The sequence below is a fragment of the Microcaecilia unicolor genome, chromosome 10 (genome assembly GCF_901765095.1).
Source record: "Microcaecilia unicolor chromosome 10, aMicUni1.1, whole genome shotgun sequence".
Taxonomy (NCBI): domain Eukaryota; kingdom Metazoa; phylum Chordata; class Amphibia; order Gymnophiona; family Siphonopidae; genus Microcaecilia; species Microcaecilia unicolor.
The window spans coordinates 17,110,415-17,136,346 of NC_044040.1; the positions used below are offsets into that span (position 1 = coordinate 17,110,415).

Consider the following 25,932-nt stretch of genomic DNA (forward strand, 5'->3'; position numbering starts at 1 on the left):
ATTTGTGGTTTGTGGGCAGGGAGGGGTGGAGAGAAGAGCAAACTGGAGCGGTACCGGGGGGGGGGGGATTCCATGCCCACCCACCTTGGGCTCAGACCCACCCAAAATTGGCTATCTGGCTATGCCCCTGTTGTACAGGGAAGTACTCTGGACCTTGAGAACCACCTAGGGTAGCCTGGTTTCAAGAATGTGCACAAGGAATATGTTTGAGATAGATTTGCAGCCGGTGGAAGCAGGGCATGCAAATCTGTCGTGCACCCTGACTGTGGATATACCGCAAACCAGACTAGCTGGGCGATTCCTGTCGACTAGGCTCGAGAACTGCAGGCATAACATTATTATTTGTTACATTTGTATCCCACATTTTCCCACCTATTTGCAGGCTCAATGTGGCTTACATTGTACCGCAGAGACGCTCGCCATCTCCGGCATGGAAACAGATACAAAGAGTTAATGTGGTTGGATAAGGTTCATGTGTTATAGACACATTGGTGAATTAAAAGAGTTATATCGTGTCTGGTTCAAGCAATGTATTTCTGATGTGTGATATCCTTTTGTTTGATGTATGATTTTGTTCTATCTTTGCTGTTGGTTGTGCTTGATTAAACTATTTGATATTCGATTTGCTTGTTTCTGGAAAGACGGAGAAGATTCCATTAAGAGTTGCTTTACCCATTTGCAGGGCTCCAAAGGATTTCCAGGTGTCAAAGGAGAGAAAGTAAGTAAAATAGGGTAGGGAGGGGAGATGAGAAAATAGGCTAAAGGTGACAGAACCCTCCCATTGTAAGCAAGCCTATGGCATTTGTGGCCAAAACGACCGCTTTCCCCCGAATTCCACAAAAGTCGCTAAAAATTACGCATGCAAATGTGGATGTGCACCCAATTTGCACACGCAAATTAATTGAATAGTGAGCTAATTAGCACCGATAATTGGCTTAACAACCAATTTTTGGCACAAATTAGATTTATTTGAAATATATGCATGTAAATTCAGGTGCAGGATCCGCACCTGAATTTTACATGCGAGTTCAAAAAGGCCCCTTTACTCTGCTGAGCTGAGGCCCTCCAGGATGCCCAATCAGAAGGCTGCCTTCTCAGCCAATGACTCCCTCTCCCCGCCCCTTCGTGGGTCTGACTCCAGTTCCTTCAGAACAGGCCTGCCCTTCACCACTCCTATCACTGTCAGCATTCTCGGTGTGTCATCTGTAGTCTTAATTCTGGAAGTATCACCAATCAGAGTGAAGGGGGAACTGCCATGTAAAACGTATGCTCTCCTTCCTTAATATTACAAAGACTTCCTTGAAATTCTGCTGCTTCTGGAGTGTGATGGGGATAAATCCGCACAGGGCCGCCGAGAGACTGGGCCGGGCCCGGGACAAGGCCGCCCCCGGGCCCTCAGCCCCGCCCCCACTGCCACCCCCCAGGTTGTCATCGCCCCCCCTGAGGGGGACCCGGCGCCACAGTCCCACCCGCCTCTGCCACAGGGCCGGGCCCCTTCCACCCAAACCCCCGCCAACAGAAGTGCTGTCTTCTGACTCCGGCGTGCGCGGTCCACGCAGACGCGCTCCTCTCAGCTGATCTTCGCTGTACTCTGCAGGGCTTCTGTGCGTCTGACGTCCTGCACGTCAGATGCACAGAAGCCCTGCAGAGTACAGCGAAGATCAGCTGAGAGGAGCGCGTCTGTGTGAGCCGCGCACGCCGGAGTCAGAACAGAAGACAGCACTTTTGCTGGCGGGGGTTCAGGTGGAAGGGGCCCGTTGGCGGTGGCGGGTGGGACTGCGGCACCAGGCCCCCCTGGAGGCCCAGGCCCCGGGAATTTTGTCCCCCCCGTCCCCCCCCCCCCTCGGTGGCCCTGAATCCGCATACAACTAGAGCTTGGTGCCTTCTCATGCCATCGTGCCCATAGCTTCGGCTTGCGTAGAAGTTCCTCCTTAACAGAAAAAATTGTGTCAGGCATATTAAAATGTCCCAAGGCAGGTTTGTTTTGGCAGGCCCCAGTGCTCAGTACATTCTGTCTAATTTTTTTCGGCCCAAGGCCCCCAACCACTTTCCTACCAGCCGAAAGACTTTCTGCACCACCACTGTTACGTTGGCATGTTCCTCGCTCTCCAGGACACCCTGTACATGCAAGTTATTGTGCCAGGTGCGAATCTCAAGGTCTTCCATTTGATCCCACAATGCTGAATGTTCAATTTTAAGCTTGACCGCCTTGGTGTGTACACTGGTCAGTTCTTCAGTATTCTCTTTCAAACGGTGCTCCACCTCCTCAGTTCTCTTACCAGTCTTGGTGATATACCTCTGACTTCCACCATTAAGTCCTGGACCTTGCCCGCTCCAGACACTATTTCTATCTTAAGCTCAGATTTCAGCCAACTTTGGCAACTGGGGCAAGGCCGTTTTTCTGTTTCCTTGCTTCTCTGGTCGATGTCAGAATCGGACCCTTTCGCCAGTGTCTGGTAAGGCCTCGCCATGTGTGTCCATTGCAGCCTCTCCACCTCCAAGCCTAAAGTAAGATTTTAAAGTTCTCCACTCTCTCTTGAGCACCAAGGTGGTCTCCTGAGTTGTTTACCAAAAGAGAATCCACAAATGTGGAGAACTCAAGAAGTCCCACGGGAAAACTCAAATAAAAAAAAGGGGAGTGGGAGCGAGAACCAGGATTTACAAAGACTGGACCACAGTAATGATGAAGACAAAGCAGAAGTTTATTGAACAAGAAATGACTCAATAAACTTTTGCTTTGTCTTCATCATTACTGTGGTCCAGTCTTTGTAAATCCTGGTTCTCGCTCCCACTCTCCTGAGTTGTTTGTCATTTCCTCCCCGTGGTCCTCGCCACTTGTTTTTCTCCATTTCTCTTTCTGCGGGAACTTTACCTTCTTTCTCTTTCATCCTCTCTTTCAGGCAACCATTGCACACTCTCCTGCTGCAGCTGTCTATAACACATTATTCAATAAAGTTCGCAAAATGCGCACGGATGGCTGCGGATAGGAAGATTGCTTTAATGACCTTCGTCTCTTCATGGAGCTCCACACTTAAGCTTCCACTGCTGTGGTGTGGTGCAGGGGCGTAGCCAGACACCCAATTTTGGGTGGGCCTGGGCCCAAGATGGGTGGGCAGAAGAACTCCGCCTTGTCCCACAAGTGATTTGGTCTCTCCCTCTCTTGCCTGCATGCCATATGGTCTCTCAACATCCCCCCTCCCTTGCATACCTCCTCCCCTGCATACCTTGTAAATAGCAGATTTTCGCCGGCAGCGAGCAGCAACTAATACACACTTCTCATGTTGGCCCCACAGCTTTCCCTCTGATGCAACTTCCTGTTTACGCATAGGTGGGAATGCATCAGAGGGAAGACTGTGTGGCCAACATGAGCAGTGTGTATCAGTCGCTGCTCACTGCAGGCAACAATCTGCTATTTACAAGGTATGCAGGAGAGACAGTTGTTGGGAGTTTTCGACTGGTGGGGCTTGGGGATCTCTGCCAGCCACATCATAGGTGTGCTGTTACTGGGTGGGCCTGAGCCCAAAGTGGGTGGGCCTGGGCCCACCCAAGCCCACCCTTGGCTACGCCACTAGTGTGGTGATATCACTTCCTCTCTATCTTCACAAGTAAATGAATCTGAAAAGAAGCTTTTTCCTGGGCCTGCATACGGAAAAAGTATGTAAAGTGTAGCTCAGTAAGTTCTACCAGCTATGAAAATTAGCCTGAACAAAAATGGGCTTGATAAATAGTTGAAATAATTAAAGACCGTTAACCCGTATTTTAAAGTGTCTTTTATATATTTTCAGGGCGATCACGGCTTTGCTGGATTCAAGGGAGAAAAGGTAAAAGAAAATGTTCTAGAAACTGAATTTTAGAACGGTGGGTGGGGAGGTTCTAATGGATCACAGAAACTTTGCGCGTGTTTCCTGATATGAACCATTCCGCTGGCGACATTCAGCAAGGAGATTGAGAAAGTAATAGGGGGGCCTGATATGAGAACCTGAGCAAATCAACAAGAAATCAAGGTTTCTGGATATTCTTAGGAACAGGAAAAGTTATGACGGGGACAATTTCGAACATCTACAGGCTGCTTTGCGGGCCTACGAGCCAATTTTCAAAGAGAAACTCCCAGTTGCCACGGCAAAACAAAATCTCTGTATGGGCTTTGCTGAGCATGCCTTAACCCCTTCCTGGTGCTGCCACTTCTTCCCAAATAGGGTGTGGGGCACAGGGAGTTTTGCTGTATTACAACTGCTGCAGGAGTTTATTATGTTTTGTTTGTTTAGCTAACGTTAATTTTTGTTAGAATGTTTTTAGGTTTGAACAATTTTATGTTGTTTTGGAAGCCACCTAGAATTTGTAGGATAGAGCGGTTTATACATTTTTCCCACGGGAGGTGGTGGAGATGAAAATGGTAACGGAATTCAAGCATGCGTGGGATAAACATAAAGGAGTCCTGTGCGGAAGGAAGGGATCCTCAGAAGCTTAGCCGAGATTGGGAGGCGGGGCTGGTGTTTGGGTGGTGGGGCTAGTTCTGGGCAAGACTTCTACAGTCTGTTTCCTGAAAATGGGGCTAGTTCTGGGCAAGACTTCTACGGTCTGTGTCCTGAAAATGGCAGATACAAATCAAGGTAAGGTATACACAAGAAGTAGCACATATGAGTTTATCTTGTTGGGCAGACTAGATGGACCGTGCAGGTCTTTTTCTGCCGTCATCTACTATGTTACTATCCAGCTTATAATCGAAAGAGAAAAACGCCTATATTGCGACCCAAATCGGGAGATAGACGTTTATCTCCCCAAAACGAATAAATCGGTATAATCGAAAGCCGATTTTGGACATTTTCAACTGCACTCCGTCGCGGATGCGGACAAAGTTGATGGGGGCGTGTCAGAAGTGTGGTGAAGGCGGAACTGGGGCGTGGTTATCGGCCGAACAGAGGTGGGCGCATTTCACCGATAATGGAAAAAAAGTATGCGTTTTTAGCTAGAATTTAGGACACTTTTCCTGGACCCTGTTTTTTCACGAATAAGGCCCCAAAAAGTGCCCTAAATGACCAGATGACCACCGGAAGGAATCGGGGATGACCTCCCCTGACTCCCCCAGTGGTCACTAACCCCCTCCCACCACAAAAAAATGATGTTTCACAACTTTTTATTTTCACCCTCAAATGTCATACCCACCTCCCTGGCAGCAGTATGCAGGTCCCTGGAGCAGTTGTTAGGGGGTGCAGTGGACTTCAGGCAGGTGGACCCAGGCCCATCCCTCCCCCTACCTGTTACAATTGTGCTGCTTAATGCTTAGTCGTCCAACCCCCCCAAACCCACTGTACCCACATGTAGGTGCCCCCCTTCACCCCTTAGGGCTATAGTAATGGTGTAGACTTGTGGGCAGTGGGTTTTGAGGGGGATTTGGGGGGCTCAACACACAAGGGAAGGGTGCTATGCACCTGGGAGCTCTTTTACCTTTTTTTTTGTTTTTGTAAACGTGCCCCCTAGGGTGCCCGGTTGATGTCCTGGCATGTGAGGGGGACCAGTGCACTATGAATCCTGGCCCCTCCCACGAACAAATGCCTTGGATTTATTCGTTTTTGAGCTGGGCGCTTTCATTTTCCATTATCGCTGAAAAGCAAAAACGCCCAGCTCACAAATTGTTGAATAAAACATGGACGTCATTTTTTTTCGAAAATACGGTTCGGTCCGCCCCTTCACGGACCCATTCTCGGAGATAAACGCCCATGGAGATAGACGTTTTCGTTCAATTATGCCCCTCCACGTATACATTTTTCCTAGCTGTGGAACTCTTCATTATGTGAAGCTTAACGTAGTGACTGGTGAAGGGTCAGTCTCGCCAGTGCAGTGCCTGCCGATATATGTATATTCCTGCTTGTATCTCAGAGCTTATGCTTATGGGAACATTTGAAGAGGTTTATAGTTTGGCTCTTGGTTATGCAGAACATTTATGGAGGGGAGGAGGATAGGTTTACTAGTATGGGGGCAATTCTACAACTGGGGAGTTGCCATTTCTTTAACAGCATCTGGGTACCCAGACTCCATTATAGAATTTATTTATTTTATTTATTTGTTACATTTGTATCCCACGTTTTCCCACCTATTTGTAGGCTCAACGTGGCTTACATAGTACCGGAGAGGCGTTTGCAGACTCCGGTGTAAACAAATACAAAATGATATTGTGGTAAGATAAAGTTCATGTGGCACAGCCACTTTTGGGAATCGTACAACAGAAGAGTTGTGTTATGTGTCCATTACGTACTTTAGTTTTGTTGTGTTGCAGAGATCAGGCATTTATGTTGGATCGGTAGAGTATGCCTTTTTAAACAGGTTAGTTTGTAGTTTTTTCCAGACGTTTAGGTGGTCGTACATAGTTTTCAAGGCGTAACCCAGTATCCAGCATATCTTTTATTTTTTACTAGCCGTTGAGCCCGTAAAAACAGGCTAGTAAAGGAAGGGGGGGTTGAAAGCCCCCCCCCGGATAGGTCGCCACCGCCCCTCCCCCCCGGAGTCCCCTCTGCCACCCCTCCACCCGGGCCGGGTTCGTGGCTTCACTATTCAAACCGCCGGAACGCAGCACACAGCTCATCTGAGCTGCCGTCGGCCTTCCTTCTTCTCTGCGTGTGTTCCGCACTCGTGTGACGTAACGTCGGCGAGGGCGGGACACAGGCAGGTAAGGAAGGCCAACGGCAGCTCAGATGAGCTGTGTGCTGCGTTCCGGCGGTTTGAATAGTGAAGCCAGGTACCCGGGCCGGGTGGAGGGGTGGCGGCAGCGACTCCGGGTGGGTGGGGGGAGCGGTAGCGGCAACCCTTGGGGGAGGGAGCGGTGGCGACGGCAGTTCTGTAACTCGCAGGTGCACAGGTTCCCTCTCTGTCACGCCCCCGTCATCACGTATTGACACGGGAGCGGGACAGAGAGGGTCTTTACTGCGCATTTGCGAGTGAGTACGCCTCTTGCCATTTATATGTTTGATGTGCCTGCAGTTACACCAGCCACAGACCTGGCATAAATGCGGTCAGGTAAATGCAGCAGGGACACATGTAACTTTCAGCGTTCTATAAATTATGCATGTAAATGAGAGCCTCACCCATTGTCTTCCCCTGCTTCGCCCTTACATTTACACATTATACCACTTACATACACCCTTACAAACATAAGAACATAAGAGCATAAGCGTTGCCTTACTGGGACAGACCGAAGGTCCATCTAGCCCAGTATCCTGTTTCCAACAGTGGCCAATCCAGGTCGCAAGTACCTGGCAAGATCCCAGAACAGTAAAACGGATTTTATGCTGCTTATCCTAGAAATAAGCTGTGGATTTTCCCAAGTCTATCTTATTAACAGCTTATGAACTTTTAGGAAATCGTCCAAACCTTTTTTAAACCCTGCTAAGCTAACGGCTTTTACCACATTCTCTGGCAATGAATTCCAGAGTTTAATTACACATTGAGGGAAGAAAAATTTTCTCTGATTTGTTTTAAATTTACTACTTAGTAGCTTCATTGCATGCTTTCTGGTTCTTGTACGTTTGGAAAGAGTAAACAAGCGATTCACGTCTGCCACTCGGTATTTATAAAGACCTCTATCATATCTCCCGTCAGCCATCTCTTCTCCAAGCTAAAGAGCCCTAATTTCTTTAGCCTTTCCTCATAAGGAAGTTGTCTCATAGTAACACAGTAACATAGTAGATGACGGCAGAGAAAGACCTGCACGGTCCATTCAGTCTGCCCAACAAGATAACTCATATGTGCTACTTTTTGTGTATACCTGACCATGATTAGTATCTGCCATTTTCACGGCACAGACCGTAGAAGTCTGCCCAGCACTAGCCCCGCCTCCCAGCCACCAGCCCCCCACCCCCCCCCCCCCCCCCCCCCCGGCTCTGCCACCCAATCTCGGCTAAGCTTCTGAGGATCCATTCCTTCTGAACAGGATTGCTTTATGTTTATCCCACGTATTTTTGAATTCCTTTACCGTTTTCATCTCCACCACCTCCCGCGGGAGGGCATTCCAAGCATCCACCACGCTCTCCGTGAAAAAATACTTCCTGACATTTTTCTTGAGTCTGCCCCCCTTCAATCTCATTTCATGTCCTCTCGTTCTACCTCCTTCGCATCTCCAGAAAAGGTTCGTTTGCGGATTAATACCTTTCAAATATTTGAACGTCTGTATCATATCACCCCTGTTCCTCCTTTCCTCCAGGGTATACATGTTCAGGTCAGCAAGTCTCTCCTCATACGTCTTGTAACGCAAATCCCATACCATTCTCGTAGCTTTTCTTTGCACCGCTTCAATTCTTTTTACATCCTTAGCAAGATACGGTCTCCAAAACTGAACACAATACTCCAGGTGGGGCCTCACCAACGACTTATACAGGGGCATCAACACTTCCTTTCTTCTGCTCTTCACACCTCTCTCTATACAGTCTAGCAACCTTCTAGCTATGGCCACAGCCTTGTCACACTGTTTCGTCGCCTTCAGATCCTCAGATACTATCACCCCAAGATCCCTCTCCCCGTCCATACATATCAGACTCTCACCGCCAAACACATAAGTCTCCCGTGGATTTCTACTCCCTAAGTGCATCACTTTGCATTTCTTCGCATTGAATTTTAATTGCCAAACCTTAGACCATTCTTCTAGCTTCCGCAGATCCTTTTTCATGTTCTCCACTCCCTCCCAGGTGTCCAGTCTGTTACAAATCTTAGTATCGTCCGCAAAAAGGCAAACTTTACCTTCTAACCCTTTGGCAATGTCACTCACAAATATATTGAACAGAATCGGCCCCAGCACCGATCCCTGAGGCACTCCACTACTCACCTTTCCCTCATCCGAGTGAATTCCATTAACCACCCTCTGGCATCTGTTCGTCAACCAGTTCCTAATCCAGTTCACCACATCAGGTCCTATCTTCAGCCTGTCCAGTTTATTTAAGAGCCTCCTGTGGGGAACCGTGTCAAAAGCTTTGCTGAAATCTAAGTAGATTACGTCTATAGCACGTCCCTGATTCAATTCTCCGGTCACCCAGTCAAAGAATTCAATAAGATTCATTTGGCACAATTTCCCTTTGGTAAAATCATGTTGTCTCGGATCTTGCAACTTATTGGCTTCCAGGAAATTCACTAACCTTTCCTTCAGCATCGCTTCCATTACTTTTCCAATAACCGAAGTGAGGCTTACCGGCCTGTAGTTTCCAGCTTCTTCCCTATCACCACTTTTGTGGACCACCTCTGCCGTTCTCCAAGAATTTATTAAGCAAATCTTTAAGAGGACCCGCCAGAACCTCTCTGAGCTCCCTCAATATCCTGGGGTGAATCCCATCCGGTCCCATAGCTTTGTCCACCTTTAGCTTTTCAAGTTGTTCATACACACTCTCTTCCGTGAACGGTGTTCTATCCACTCCATTCTCATATGTACTTTTGCCAGTCAATCGCGGTCCTTCTCCAGGATTTTCTTCTGTGAAAACAGAACAAAAGTATCTATTTAGCAAATTTGCCTTTTCTTCATCATTATCTACATAGCGGTTCGCAGCATCTTTCAGTCTCACAACTCCCTTTTTAGTCATTCTCCTTTCACTAATATACCTGAAGAAATTTTTGTCTCCCCTCCTTACATTTCTAGCCATTTGTTCTTCTGCTTGCGCTTTCGCCAGACGTATCTCTCCCTTGGCTTCTTTCAGTTTCATCCGGTATTTCTCTCCGTTTTCCTCTTCTTCTGTATTTCTGGAACGCCAACTCTTTAGGCTTTATTTTCTCAGCCACTTGCTTGGAGAACCATATCGGTTTCCTTTTTCTCTTGCTTTTATGTACTCTCCTTACATAAAGGTTTGTGGCCCTATTTATAATTTCTTTCAGCCTGGACCACTGCCCTTCCACTTCTCGTACAATCTCCCAGCCCATCAGCTCCTTCCTCAGGTATTCCCCCATTTTACTAAATGCTTGAAATCCAGGATCTTGAGTTTTGAGTGGTCGCCCTCCACTTCAGCTGTCATATCAAACCAAACCGTTTGATGGTTACTGCTGCCCAGGTGGGCACCCACTCGGACATTTGACACACTATCCCCATTTGTGAGCACCAGATCCAGCGTCGCTCCCTCCCTCATGGGTTCCGTCACCCTTTGTCTGAGCAGAGCACTTTGGAAAGCATCCACGATCTCTCTACTTCTTTCCGATTCCGCAGATGGAACCTTCCAATCTACATTCGGCAGATTGAAATCTCCCAGCAACAGCACCTCTCTCTTCATCCCCTTTATCATTTTCTTCGCCCTTAGGAGCCTTGCTAGCATGTACATGTGTAACTGTACATTTATCTGCAAAATTGCTAGTATTTTGTAAATTTACATACGCGAGGGACACGTAAGTGTGGACACCAATTCTACTGCTCTTTATATGCCATGATTCCATAATTGTTGTATTGACTTTTTTCATGCTACTATGTCGGCATAGTGGTTAACAACGTGGGGTTCATATTTGTGGGCATTTTGAAGGTGCTGGTAGATGTCCTAATGATTTTTGTTTTTGACTCATGCATTGCGTTCTGATTCCATTCTCAATGGGTGATCTCTTGGTAATAAATAGCTTTTATCTTTTCCCTAAGGGTGATCCAATGGCTATTTTTGGACCTCAAGGTTACAAAGGAAGCAAAGGAGAATCAGTAAGTAGCACAGTGCAACGTCTTTATTTATTTTTCACATATATTTTTTAATCAAATTTTAGAGATTAATAATACCTCAAATTATTCAATAATTTCAATAATTTCAATAATTCAAACTGGTAACGATATCTAAATACAAACTCACCAACCAGATTGTATATTGGACTGTTTCTCTCACAGTATTTTTTTTTGTACCCCCTGCTTTCCCACTCATGGTAGGCTCAATGCGGTTTATATGGGGCAATGGAGGGTTAAGTGACTTGCCCAGAGTCACAAGGAGCTGCCTGTACTTGAAGTGGGAATCGAACTCAGTTCCTCAGGACCAAAGTCCACCACCCTAACCACTAGGCCACTCCTCCACTGTTGCTACTATTTGAGATTCTACATGGAATGTTGCTATTCCACTAGCAACATTCCATGTAGAAGTCGGCCCTTGCAGATCACCAATGTGGCCACGCAGGCTTCTGCTTCTGTGAATAGAAACAGAAGCCTGCGCAGCCTTCTACATGGAATGTTGCTAGTGGAATAGCAACATTCCATGTAGAATCTCCAATAGTAGCAACATTCCATGTAGAATCTCCAATAGTATCTATTTTATTTTTATTACATTTGTACCCCGCGCTTTCCCACTCATGGCAGGCTCAATGCGGCTTACATGGGGCAATGGAGGGTTAAGTGACTTGCCCAGAGTCACAAGGAGCTGCCTGTGCCTGAAGTGGGAATCGAACTCAGTTCCTCAGTTCCCCAGGACCAAAGTCCACCACCCTAACCACTAGGTATTCAATAGAATCATCATAACTAAATAAAGGGCCTCAAAGCTTCTCAGTCAGACCATTCATGAATACTTGCTCCCATATTGGGTGCGTCTCCACTGTATTCAGAGCAAAGTTTTATCATTGGTCCATATACTATTGTAACAGAGGGTAAAAAACGTACCAGCAGAAAAAACTCTCACTAGAGAGAGAAATCACTGGTTCCTCAAAAAAAAATCCTTGTGTCCAGTGAGACCCCCCCCCCATTCTCTTCTCCCCCCTCCCCCCCCCCCAGAAGGAAAGGCCTGCAGCAGAACATCCCTCTGCTCTGGAGTCTGAAAAGGTAGAACTGCGTTCCAGGCTGTCCCAGTGGCGTAGCCACAGGTGGGCCTGGGTGGGCCGGGGCCCACCCACTTAGAGCTCAGGCCCACCCAACAGTAGCACATGTTTAGCAGTAGCTGGTGGGGATCTCAAGCTCCGCCAGCTGAAGACTTCCCCCTGAAGTTAATGAAAATGCTACTCTCCATGATACCGACACCTGTGCATGCTCAGTTTTCAGCACATGCCTGCTGCATGTCAAGGTGGAAAGAAGCATTTTCCTGCCAGCTGCGGTATTTTTTGGGTGGTGGTTGGGGGAGGGAGAACACTTGGTGCCCACCCACTTCTTGCCTAGGCCCACCCAAAATCTGTTGTTTGGCTACGCCCCTGGGCTGTCCCTCCCAGAAATTAAGCCCTGGGTATCTTGGAGACAGAAGGCATACTTATCAAAACTGCCATTGATTTTTTTAGGGTAGCAGAGGATCTCCAGGGTTTGATGGGGATAAAGGAGAGAAGGGGGAAGACGGGCCGCCAGGTGAAAAGGTAAACCCATGAAATACTAGCATCACTGTGGTGAAACGAATAGAGACATTGCGAGTTAACGACATCGCTGCAGTGTAACAAACACACAAAACATTTTAACTGCACCATTGCAGTGCTATAAACACATGAAACGTGTTAACAGCATCACTGCAGTGTAACGAGTACACAAAACATCTTTAACGCATCACTGCTGTGTAACAAACACACGAAACACGTTAACTGTCTAACAAGTTTATCTTTCTCCCCAATCAATCAGGGCGTTAAAGGAGAACCTGGTTCAAAGGGATCCGTGGGGCTTTTTGGTGCCCGAGGACCAGTGGGACAGAAGGTCAGTAATCAGCTTTTTGAGTACTGAAGGTCAATAGGGTCCCACCTGTGACCAGCCCAGCGTCTCAGTGGCAGTGCTGCACGTGGAAGATATGGGTTTATTTCCTGAATCCTGCTCTTTGGGCCAGCCAGAGCAGTGGCGTAGCCAAGGGTGGGCCTGGGTGGGCCCTGGCCCACCCACTTTGGACTCAGGCCCATCCAGTAGCAGCACACCTAAGATGTGGTTGACAGGGATCCCCAAGCCTCACCAGCGGAAAACTCCCAACAACTGTCCCTCCTGCATACCTTGTAAACAGCAGATCTTCGTCTGCTGTGCGCAGCGACTGATACATACTGCTCGCACCAGCCCCACAGCCTTCCCTCTGATGTATTCTTGCCTAAACGGAGACAGTAAGTTTCATCAGAGGGAAGGCTGTGGGGCCAACATAAACAGTGTGTATTAGTTGTAGCTTGCTGCCAGTGAAAATCTGCTATTTAAAAGGTATGCAGGGGAGGGGAGGGGATGTTTGAGAGAGCATATGGCATGCAGGTGAGAGAGGGAGAGACCAAATCACTTGTGGGACAAGGCGGAGTAGTTCTGCCCACCCATCTTGGGCCCAGGCCCACCCAAAATTGGGTGTCTGGCTATGCCCCTGAGCAGTGGCGTTCCTAGGGGCGCTGACACCTGGGGCGGATCGCCGATGCGCCCCGCCCCCCCCCGGAACAGCGTGACCCCCCCCCCGGCGAAATAACCCCCCCCAGGTGCACGCCGCTGGGGGGGGGGGGTGCCGCGCGCCTGTCGGCTCTTCGTTTCCATGCTCCCTCTGCCCCGAAACAGGAAGTAACCTGTTCCGGGGCAGAGGGAGCATGCAAATGAAGAGCTGACAGGCGCGCGGCACCCCCCCAGTGGCGTGCACCTGGGGCAGACCACCCCCATTACCCCCCCCCTTGGTACGCCACTGCCCCTGAGCCAGAGATGGATGGAGTTGCTGCGGAGGGTAGTCTTACAGCCCTAGGCAGAGGGAGTTCCAGCCATTGTACAGCAGCGACACACGGTGGACTTAGCAGGGAATATGCATCGAGTTCTGAGGGGCAGGGAAAGCGGCAGTAGGCAGCCCTTGGTTGAGAACTGTCATTACATTGACTGACAGCGGTGGTTTGAGTGAAAAAAGACGCTGGATTATAACTAACATTATAACACATGAAGTCCATACAAACCAATAGAGACGCACCAAAACACTCTATCCTGAAGTCTCTTCTCCCGTATCCTCACCACCCTTAAAACCCTACCCACAAATAAGAATGTTAGACATTTATGATCCCTCGATATTATTTGTCCCCCTCTCGACTCACCATTGTTATCTTCTGATGTTCTATTCCCAAATGATATCCTGTATTTACTCTGTCTTCTATAACTCATCATAATGTAATCCATAATCGCACTGTAACCAATTGTACCTCCATCATTCTCAAAGTATTGTAAGCCACACTGAGCCCGCAAATAGGTGGGAAAATGTGGGATACAAATGCAAATAAATAAATAAATAAATAAATATGATATTGAGCACATTTATCCCCTTGAGAAAGTCTTGAAGAAAGACAGGTAAAACAGGACCCTGTTGGATTTTAAGATAAGTGGGCTCCATAGTGGATGTTTTAAATAAAACAAAAAAAAAATGTAATAATTAACTCTGAAGAATAAAGTTCGATGAATAGATACAGAAGTGAAGAAAAACGAGGATGAAGGTTTTTTTGAGCCAATGACGAACTGTGGTCTTGCTGGTTACTATGGGGCCCTTTTACAGAGCGGCAGTAAGCCCAATGCGGGATTACCGCCAGCCCAACGCCAGACCTTCGCAGACACTATTCGAAAACAATAGCAAACTGGTGATGTTTATATTGTTTTATTAAACCTCCTTGGTGTAAGTCCTCGCACCAAGAGTTGGGAGACTGAATACGCAGTACGTGCAATTCTATAAAGGGTGTTCAGCCCAAATTTTTCCCAGCACTTCTTGGCAATCCAGCCCTATATGGTTACATTTAGGCAACCCATTTAAGCCATGTCAATAGCAGGCATAAAGGGGAAAGGGAAATGGGACTTGATATACCGCCTTTCTGAGGGTTTTGCAACATCATTCAAAGCACTTTACATATATTCAGGTACTTATTTTGTACCCGGGCAATGGAGGGTTAAGTGACTTGCTCAGAGTCACAAGGAGCTGCAGTGGGAATTGAGCCCAGTTCCCCAGGATCAAAGTCCACTGCAGTAACCACTAGGCTACTCCTCCACTAGCAACATTCCATGTAGAATCTCGAATAGTAGCAACATCAACATTCCATGTAGAATCTCAAATAGTAGCAACATTCCAGAATCTCAAATAGTAGCAACAGCAACATTCCATGTAGAATCTCAAATAGGGAAATGGAACTGGGACTTGACATACCGCCTTTCTAAGGTTTTTGCAACTACATTCAAAGCAGTTTACATATATTCAGGTACTTTTTTTGTACCAGGGGCAATGGAGGGTTAAGTGACTTGCCCAGAGTCACAAGGAGCTGCAGTGGGAATTGAACCCAGTTCCCCAGGACCAAAGTCCACTGCACTAACCACTAGGCTACACCTCCACACACTTTAGTGTGTATTAAATGTCAATATTCTGTCATCTACGCACTTAAATGTGAGACCTGCCCATGCGCCTCCCCTTGTGAATTTACACGCTGGGCAACTTTCACACTCACATGATAGAATACCAGGTCTATTAAAGGTTTCAGGTTTATTAAAACCTGATATACCACCCTAGAGGGGGGAAAAAAACCTATCAGAGCAGTTTACAAAAAGGTAAAAATACCACTGAGCACGCATATGGCACTTTCACAAGTGAATTTATAAACATGCAAATGACACTTATATTTAGATGCTAAGAACTGGGGGTTTGTGCCTGATGGTTGAGCCCCTCATAATACTTCAGTCAAGCACTGATGTAAAGCAGTTTTCATTTATTCCACAGGGTGAGCCCGGAGAATCAGGACTGCCTGGACTTGCAGTGAGTAGATCTCATTTACCTACTAGAAATGCTCCAGGCTCAATAACATTGTTGGGTATATACTTCAGCCTGATTTATGTCTTCAGAGCAGAGGTGGACTGACCATATGGACAACTGGGCAGTGCCCAAGGGCCCAGGGCTGTGTGGGGGCCAAGCAGGGCAGCCGAGAGACTGGGCCAGCCCCTGCCGCCCCGAGGTCGCCACCGCCGCCACTTCCCCTCCACCCCCCCTGAGGTCGCCACCGCTCCCCCCCTCCATCCGCCACCGGGCCGGGCCCCCTGCATTGAAATCGCAGTCTCACCTCCGTGAAAGCAGCACTGCAGGCAGCAGAACGCCTCCTTTCGGCCCTCCTTCCCGCCTTGTGTCCCGCCCTCGTGGAAGTTACGTCAGTTGAGGGCGGGACACAGGGAGGGAAGGAGGGCTGAAGGGAGGCGTTCTGCTGCCTGCAGTGCTGCTTTCATGGAGGTGAGACTGCGATTTCAATGCAGGGGGCAGACAGTCGATGATGGAGGGCGGGTGGGACTGCAGCGCCGGGCCCCCCTTGGAGGCCTGGGCCCGGGAAATTTTGTCCCCCCTGTCCCCCCTCTCAGCGGCTATGGAGCCAAGTGCTTACATCCCACATGCCTGGTGTGCAATGTTCTTCTCTCACCTCCGGGACAGGGTCCGGGATGCCCCCCTCTCCTCCCCTCCCCGTACTCCCATCCCTGAAACCACCCCCCCCCCTTCACAGGCGGGGGCACCAGCGGCTAAATCGGCCATCTGCTGCTGACACCGGAACTTCCCTGTACCGCGGCCCACCCCCTTCTGATGTCACTTCCTTCTTCCAAAAAGCACGGGGCCACGGCAGAGGGTGTTCCAGCGTCAGCAGCAGATGGCCAATTTAGCTGCAGGACTAAAGAAAGAGGTCAGTGAAGGGGGGAGAGGGAGGCAGCAGGACCAGGGGGGGGGGGGGGGCACAATTAGCCACCTAGATCTGCCTTTCTGAAAATGATCACAGGCTTTGAAATTAATTTGTATTGTTCCGGTTTAGGTGCCTCAAAAAGGATGGCAGACTGGGGTTGCTGGCAGGGAACTTAGCAGCTCTCAGAGCTGATGTCTAGCATTGAACAGCTGACTGATGCTGAATATAGGGTCCTAACTAAGGCATCAGAAATCAGCCGCTGAATTACTTTTTTTTTTTTTTTAATTTGTAAAAATTTTTTTTTACATAATTCCAAAGCGAACTTTGTCAAGCAATGCGCCATAATTTACAAGGAAATAGTTATCCAGGGAGATCCCTGATCTACAATAACATTTATAGGCTACCGCTGAATGACTTTTTAATATCAATCTTACAGACCGCATGATGTGTGTGCAAAGTACCGCATGCACACTATGAGCTAGTATTTCTTTTATTTATTTATTTGTTGCATTTGTATCCCACCTTTTCCCACCTTTTTGCAGGCTCAATGTGGCTTACATAGTACCGTTAGTAACATGCAAATAGTCACCCTGTTGTCCTACATATTAATTGGCTTGGTTCTGATAGGACTTAGGATCCAGTTCAGGTTTCTAATGTGTAATTTTGGGGGCAGACAATGTTGTATCATTACTTACCATGTGAGATTGTGTTAGAGTGGAGGAGTAGTCTAATGGTCACAGCAGTCAACACCAGAGAAGCTGCAAATCCTTCTTTCCCACAAGTGCTTCTTGCAGCCTTGTGTAGGTCCCGTTTACCCTCCATTGCCTCAGGTACAAAAGTTAAATTGTAAACTATTTTATGCAGGAAAGTACCTGCAGTACCTAAATATAATTCACCCGGAGCTGAGATTTGGAAAGGCGACTAACCAGATCTGAAATCCAAACCCACGTGCAGATCAGCCAGGCTTTGTTCTGTTTCTGTGAGTCTGACGTCCTGCACATACAACATGCAGGACGTCAGAAACAGAACGAAGCCTTCGCGGGAAGAAGAGGACCTCAGCTGGCGGGGATTGGGGTCCCCCACCAGCAAAGGTAGGTGACGACGGGGGAGGGTTGGCGGCGGGAGGGGGGTCGAGAGGGTCGTCGGCAGGGGTCGTCAAAGTTGGTGGCGGCAGCAGGGGGGTTAGCAATGGCGGGGAGGGTCAGCAGCGCCAGGGGGGGTCTAAAATGTGCCCCCTCACCTCGAGCTCTGGACCCCCCTCCCGCCGAAGACTGGCTACGTCCCTGCAGTGAATATTGGGCCTGTAGTTGTTTTAAGCCCTCCATGATTCTAACTGAAGTTCTCTTCCTGCATTTCAGAATTTGTTTTCATTTTCTATTTTTTTTTTTAAGTGCAAGTATTTTTTTTTTGGCTCACACTTACTGATTCTGTGTCATTATGCACGATTAAAGAATTATGACTACGTTCTGGAACTGTAACAGCTCAAAGCAGTTTTCTTTTAGAACAATAAATAGGTTCCCAGCAATATATAAATGGCAGTCATGCATCCACCAAGCGTCCTGTTTAGTCACGGCTTCTACTCACACATTAGGTGTTTTTTCTTTTTCTTTTTTTTTTTTTTTTTCAGTATTGCATCCATAATTGCCTGAAAATAACACACTTAGAAGCTTTTATTGTCCTTTCCTTTATTGCATAAAAAAGGTTTAAATCCCAGAGGAGGAATTAAACAAATGCTAAAGTGCTTTTAGTTACTCTCTGTCCACCACGTTGACTTATTCAAAACTTCATGAGATTCACTTTAGGCAAACAGAATTGTTTCAAAGTGTTCTTACAGCACAAATCACCACCGAAGCCTGAATTCAGTGAAAGTTGAAGGTGTGTGGAAAGTTCCTATCCAGGAGTAAATCTCTACGAGACAGTACGTACGTTCTTTGAGTTTGTTTTTGTAGCATAAAAATAAATGCTTGGGCCCGGGGATGAATGTCTGACCATCTAACACAGCCCAAGAGTTTTGCAGCACCAAGGCCTTTGCAAATATTTGATGACTGGTTCTGTGTACATCCCTCCTCTAACACTTAACTTTTGTCAGTCTGATCAATGGCGTAGCTACGTGGGGCCACAGGGGCCTGGGCCCCCTCAAATTTCCTCTGGGCCCCTGGTTTTGCTGGCGGGGGTCCCCAACCCCTGCCTACTGAAGCCTTGTCCTGCGCCGGTCTCCTGCGCCGCCCTGCCCTGCTCTTTCTTCCCCCTCACGTCCTGCATGCTCCTTTTAGTGAAATTGCGCATGCTCAGTTTCATAAAAGGAGCGTGCAGGACGTGAGGTGGAAGAGTGAGCAGGGCAGGCAACGCGGCGACGCTGGAGACCAGCGCTGGAGAAGACTTCAGCTGGCGGGGTTGGGGACCCCCGTCAGCCAAGGTATTTTTGCTGCAGCAGTGGGTAGGGAGCAGCAGGGCAGTGGAGGGGGGAAGCGGCAGGGCAGTGGTGGGGCGGAAGACCAAAATGTGCCACCCCACCTCGGGCTCTGGCCCCCTCCCACTGCGAGGTCTGGCTTCGCCCCTAGTTCTCAATACCCCTCTGCTTGCTGATTGTGTGACCTTAAGAGGTCAGTCAGCTCCCTTTCAGTCCATTTAACCTCTCTCCCGCTGCCCTGTTGCAGTGGCGTAGCCACAGGTGGGCCTGGGTGGGCCAGGGCCCACCCACTTAGGACTCAGGCCCACCCAACAGTAGCACACATTTAACGGTAGCTGGTGGGGATCCAAAGTTCCGTCAGCTGAAGACTTCCGCCTAATGGTAACAAAAACGCTACTCTCAACGATACCGGAACCTGCGCATGCTCGGTTTTCAACGCATGCCTTCTGCAGACTGCCAAGGTGGAAAGAAGCGTTTTCCTGCCAGCTTAGATATTTTTTTGGTGATAGTGGTGTGGAGAACACTTGGTGCCCACCCACTTCTTGCCTAGGCCCACCCAAAATCTGTTGTCTGGCTACGCCCCTGCGGCCTGTTGAATGCCTAAAATGCAGTTGAATAGCCAGAAATGCACTGTCAGACATTTGTGTCAAAGTTATCATTATCTGCATAAAGTTAACCTGTTAAGTCTGGTCAGAGAAAATGTCTGTCCTAAATTTAAATAACTGAATAACTTTTCTAGTCAACTGTAAGTGGGTATAATCACAATCAGCAACGTAATTGCTTATTTTTTTTGAATGTCCCAGTTAACTTTAACTGGCCTGAAAATCAGATGATCAGAGGATGAAGAATATTAAGACTAAGGCTGCCAACTGGATTCAGTCCTGAGTTTACCTCATTGCATACAGGGATGTGTAGTTCTGATTTCTCTATTGCATCCCCTAAGAAACAGCAAGACTACAAGTCCCAGCATGCACTGGGGCAAACCCAGGACTGGATCAATCCCATCCTGGAAACCTGGATCCAGTTGGCAGCCTTATTGAAGAAAGACGCGTGGTTCTTTGAAGTCACTGTCAATTGTATTGTCACTTCATAGTTTGGGAAAGTGTCAGGATCAGTGCGTATTTTCTAGCAAAAAAGGTGCCGGTACTCAAATGGCAGGCCACCCTTAAGGGGTGGGAGTGATCACTGAGGGACCCACCCCACAACAGCCAGGCCCCCTGCAACAACCAGTAACAGAACCTATGATAAGGCAGAATTGTTGTGTAAAGCCTGAGCTCTTTCATTAAAACTTGGAGACCAGGGGTCAATTTTAGCAGACAATGGAAAAGGTGCCGGTACTCAGTCCCCCCCAAGTACCCCCTCAAAAAAAGCCCTGGTCAGGATAGAGAAGTCTAGCGTTATAACGGCCAGTGAACACTTGCAGAGTGAGGACAGGCTCCCTCTGACTTCCTGAAGTTCTACACTGAAATAACGCATCACTGGCTCCCTCTGCCCGATGTGAATTAAAGAATTCCGAGAAGACAGTGGCTTCTTTTGCAAAGCCGCGCTAGCTATTCCCGCCCGGCAAATGAGAGGAAGCCCGTAGGAATTGAATGGGTTTCCTCTCACTTGCCGCACTGTAAAAGAAGCCCTTAATGAAGTATCAGAATGAAAATCGTATTCTCCCTTTCTGCTGTTTTTTTTTCTTTCCTTTCTAGAAAATGAAATAGATACAATCTGCTAAGCGCATTTCAGCCCTAGCCCACATATGGTCCACGCAATCATGACTTCACAGGTCGCTACACCTCTGACTCTGCATTGAACATAGCAAATATCCAGGACAGCTTTCGAAATGAGTGTGTGTTAGTGGACTGTTTCCAGGGTCACCCGATGACTCAGTGCCACCAAGTACAGGCTCAGCCAGTTTCGTTCCCTTCCCCACTCCGTCCCCCCCCCCCCCCAAACACACACACACTTTTCCAGCATTCATGGAAATGTTAATTCTGATTTTCTTAGGAAAAACAGGACTTCCACTCCATGCATGCCTTGGGATAAAAGAAGGGCTCAGCCTGTCCAAGCTGAAAGGGAGTCATCATGGGATTACTGTGGTACTGAGGGTTCCTAAAGCCCATTGAAAACATTCAGGTCCTGAGAACCAGGCTGAGCCACTCCTGATTGTCTCCATCAGCTTTGTTTACGGGGGAACCTCTTATTTCACAGAATGTGCTCATTCCTAGGTCAGAAGGCTCAGTCTAACCCATTTTTCTTGTTCTCCTTCAGGGCAGAGCTGGACTTGATGGCAAGAATGGCTTGAAAGGGGTCAAAGGAGACCGAGGTCTGCAGGGACAAAAGGGAGAAGTGGTGAGTGTGGGAAGTGGTTATCCTAAGATTGGTAAATTAAAAAGAGAGAGGGGTCCAGAAGTACACAAATCAAAAACAAAAGAAGCACAGAAGGGCCTCCAAGGCTGGGACAATCAATATATATAAAAGGCGAGTGTCGTACTCACTCGCAAATGCGCAGTAGAGACCTTCTCTGCCCCGCCCCCATACATGATGACGGGGGGGGGGGGCGGAACAGAGAGGGTCTGTACTGCTTATTTCTGAGGGAGGGACACCGCCGTCTAACGCTCCCCCAACCCGAGTCGCCGCCGCCACCCACCTTCTACCCGGTCGGGCCCTCGCTCCACTATTGAAACAGCGAGGGTCCAGGAACGCAGCACTAGCTGCCGACGTTGGCCTTCCTTCTTCTTCTCTGCCTCTGTCCCGCCCTCGACGATGTTACGTCACACAAGGGCGGGACAGGCAGAGAAGAAGAAGGAAGGCCGACGTTGGCAGCTGAGCAGAGCTCAGTGCTGCGTTCCCGGACCCTCGCTGTTTCAATAGCGGAGCGAGGGCCCGGCCGGGTGGAAGGTGGGTGGTGACGGCTCGGGGGGGGGGGCGCGAATTCGGAGGGGGAGGGGCAGCGGCGAACTCGGCAGCGGGGGCGGGCCTTTCAACCCCCCCTTCCTATAATAGCCCATTTTTACGGGCTGAAAGGCTAGTCTTTAATAAACGAGACACGATACGGGCCGTGTTTTGGCACCACATGCACCTGCCTCAGGGGTCAAAACCCAATGTCCTTAGAAATGAGCAAATCTACTACTACTAATACTTATCATTTCTAAAGCGCTACTAGACGTACGCAGCGCTGTACACTTGAACATGACGAGACAGTCCCTGCTCGACAGAGCTTACAATCTAATTAAGACAAACAGGACGAATAAGGGATAAGGACAAAGAGTACCAAGATTCCGGAATCCCAAAGAGTACCAAGATTCTGGAATCCCAAAGAGTAGCAAGATTCCATGCAGAATCCTAAAGAGTAGCAAGATTCTGGAACCCCAAAGACTACTACTACTTATCATTTCTATAGCGCTACTAGACGTACGCAGCGCTGTACATTTGAACATGAAGAGACAGTCCCTGCTCGACAGAGCTTACAATCTAATTAAGACAAACAGGACGAATAAGGGATAAGGACAAAGAGTACCAAGATTCCGGAATCCCAAAGAGTACCAAGATTCCGGAATCCCAAAGAGTAGCAAGATTCCATGCAGAATCCTAAAGAGTAGCAAGATTCTGGAACCCCAAAGACTACTACTACTTATCATTTCTATAGCGCTACTAGACGTACGCAGCGCTGTACATTTGAACATGAAGAGACAGTCCCTGCTCGACAGAGCTTACAATCTAATTAGGACAGATAAACAGGACAAACAAGAGATAAGGGATCTCTCAAAAAACGTCATTCAGTAGACTTTCTGCAGCAAATCGTCCCAAAACACTTCAGGGTGTAGCAGCTGATTCTGATGAACCGCCAGCTGCTACACCCTAAAGCTCCATCTTACAGTGTGGTTTCATGGTAGACAATAAACTTCAGAATCTGGATTCCTGCAGATTCTCTTCGCTTCTCTGCCGGTAGATGGAATCTTGTTGGGAGGGAGCTTGTTCATTGCAATGAATTTCTTTGGCTGGTGGGGTACCTACTTCAATCTCTCTTTCTTTTCTAGGGGGAGAAAGGCGACCTTGGTCAAGATGGTGACCATGGGCAGAAGGGAGAAAAGGTACTGTACAAATTAAAAATATATTTAGTTCAGCTCCTCTGCACATTGGTTTACAAGATATGTTATAATTACTGATCCCTCCAACCGGAGAATTTTACCACCTTTGTATGCACACAAAGAGTTAATGTTATAATACATGCTAGACTAGATTAAGTATTTGGGCAACAAAAAAATGCATGCTAAGCGCTATTCTATAAACGGGGCTCCGAGGGGGTCCTTTTACTAAGGTGTGCTGAAATATGGCTTGCGGTAGTGTAGGCGCGGGTTTTGGGCGCTTGCCGATCCATTTTATAACATGCCTGTAAAAAAACCCTCGTTTTTTGCCGAAAATGAATGTGCGGCAAAATCAAATTTGCCCCACATCCAGTTTGGGTTTGAGACCTTACCACCAGCCATTCACCTAGCGGTAAAGAATCCGGGCGGTAATGACCTACACACGTCAAACACCACTTGGCGTGCATCCTTTATCGGACACGCACCAAAACTAAAATTACCACAAGAGCCACGCGGTAGTCGGGTGGTAACTCCATTTTGGCGCGCATAGGATGCGCGTAGACATGCAGCTTAGTAAAAGGGCTCCCGAGTTAGGTACCATGTGTAGACTAGCGGAATCTAGCTAGGACGCGGAAGGGCCTGGATTTTCCTCTCTTTGAGTATGCCTAAACACCGTGGAAGAGCGTCTGCAAGAACTCCCCAGACGCCTTCTACTTTACCTCAGGGTCCAGTGGATCGATTTCTGGGACCTTCGCAACGGCGAGAGACTGGCGCCTGGAGCGGTTCCTTGGTGAGAGCCAATGGAATAGAGGAAATGTCGGCCCACACCGGACTCGATATCACGCTGAGCCCCGACGTGCGTACTCCGCCCCCACAGCCCCAGTGGACCAGCTCCCCCTCCGTAGAGGCAATGGGGCCCGCGACGCAGATCGATAGGGGCCCTGACACTGGAGGAGTGATTGACAAACTATCGGAGGGGAGAGAGGTAGTGCAGGCACTGGACCTGCACGGAACAAGCAGTCCTGGAGAAAACGTGGAGGAGCAAGGCTCTGAACAGGCTGAGATCCAGGAACTTCAAATGGATGAGATCCCGGAGCTCATGAGAAAGCCGACAGAGGTAACATTAGAATTGTTATGGGACTTGATTTCTCAATCCCATAAGCTCTTTTTTCAACAGTCTAATAAACAGTCTTTTCAAATTACAACTTTGGGAAAAAGATTAGAAAAGAATGAAGAGAACGCAGAGATATTGAAAAAGCGAGTGGAAAAAGTGGAGAGTAAAATGGTTCATTTAGAGTCGGTACAACCTACTTTAATTAAAGATAATACAAATCTGAGATATAGATCTGAACCATGTGTAGACTAGTGTGTAACACCGGGATCCACAGGCAACTTTTGGCAGGAGAATTTACACCAACTAAAACCTAGTGTAAATCCTCGTGCATAAATTAGACGTGGATCCCCCGAATTCTGTAATACGGTGTGCATCTTTAGTGATTGCCCCTGACCTGCCCGTGCCCCTCCCGTGACCACGCCCCCTTTTCAGTTGTGCGCGTACAAATTTGTGCACGCATCTTTATAGAATAGTGCTTAGCAAGATTCGCATGTCAATCCAAATTGTTGTCAATTACACCAATAATTGGTCGTTAGCACCCAGTTTTTGACGCTAATTGGTTTGTTACTCAATGAAATTGTGTGCACAAATTTGATGTGCAACCAAATTTACACATGCAATTTTGAGTGAGGGTTTCTGTGTGTAAAGCATCCTATATAATAATTTGCACCTCCAACGTTCCATGTCTGGCTGCCTGGGTTCGTAACATCTCCTGACGTCAGCCAGCCTCCAGCGTTCCATTCCCCCTCACTGTGCCGCCCTCGCGTCAAGACGTAATGACGTCAGAGGGCATAACAGTGAGAGGGAAGAGAACGCTGGAGGCGAGCTGATGTCAGGAGAGATGTTACAAACGGAACGGAAGCCAGCGCCAGCCAGCCAGAGAACGTTCAGGTACAAATTGAGGGGAGGATAGAATCGCGGGACATCGAGGGGAGGGATAGAGGAAGGGGAGGGGAGGGCAGAGGAGCATTGATGGACATGGATGGGATGGGAGGACAGTAGAGGAGAGAATCGTGGGACACGGATGGGAGGGCAGGGAAGAGGAGAATCTCTGGACATGGAGGGGAGGGGAGGGGAGGAGAGAATCCCGGGACATCGAGGGTTGGGAGGGAGGAAGGGGAGGGGAGGGCAGAGGAGCATTGATGGACATGGATGGGATGGGAGGACAGTAGAGGAGAGAATCACGGGACACGGATGGGAGGGCAGGGAAGAGGAGAATCGCTGGACATGGAGGGGAGGGAAGAATTGCTGGACATAGAGGGGAGGGCAGCGGATAGAGAAAAAAAAAGCTTACATGACAGCTTTCCTGGGGCCCGTTTCATTGTTGAGGAAACGGGCATGGTTCCACTAGTGTTCTTGCACACAGATGTGCATGGATGTAGCTGTTCCAGGGATGGAGTCTGAATGTACCCATTAATATACACGCATAGAATATGTGCGCACATTTACAATCCTCCAAATTCTATATATGGTGCCTTAAGTTGTGCGCGCTAATTTGGTCGCATGGCCAAATTGAGCACACAGCTTAATTGATTTGCAAGTCAATCAGCGCTGATAATTGGTATTTAACGACTAATTAGTGACACTAATTGGCTTTAATTAGAATTTACATACACAACTTTCTAGGTGTATTCTATAACGTGGTACACGTAAATTCTGACGCACGCAGCTGAAAAGTGGGTGTAGCAATGGGTGTGGAATGGGCAGCTTGTGGGTGTTTAAAAAAAAAAACTATGCGCACTATTATGGAATATACCCAATTTGCGCCTAATTTAGGCGCAGGTATTTAGTCCTGGTTTTAGGTGGCCTTAATGAGTGCGCCT

The 25,932-nt window shown here is 48.1% G+C and overlaps 1 protein-coding gene across 1 annotated transcript in view; it reads left to right on the forward strand.

Moving 5' to 3' along the window:
* Window positions 1-25,932, forward strand: part of LOC115478999 (collagen alpha-1(VII) chain-like) — a 309,662-nt gene that overhangs the window by 222,345 nt on the left and 61,385 nt on the right. Inside the window, exons 77-84 of the mRNA XM_030216704.1 lie at window positions 683-718; window positions 3,786-3,821; window positions 10,589-10,645; window positions 12,187-12,258; window positions 12,515-12,586; window positions 15,573-15,608; window positions 21,179-21,259; window positions 22,948-23,001. Of these exons, the coding sequence (XP_030072564.1) occupies window positions 683-718; window positions 3,786-3,821; window positions 10,589-10,645; window positions 12,187-12,258; window positions 12,515-12,586; window positions 15,573-15,608; window positions 21,179-21,259; window positions 22,948-23,001 (444 nt within the window). The remainder of the gene's footprint in view (window positions 1-682; window positions 719-3,785; window positions 3,822-10,588; window positions 10,646-12,186; window positions 12,259-12,514; window positions 12,587-15,572; window positions 15,609-21,178; window positions 21,260-22,947; window positions 23,002-25,932) is intronic.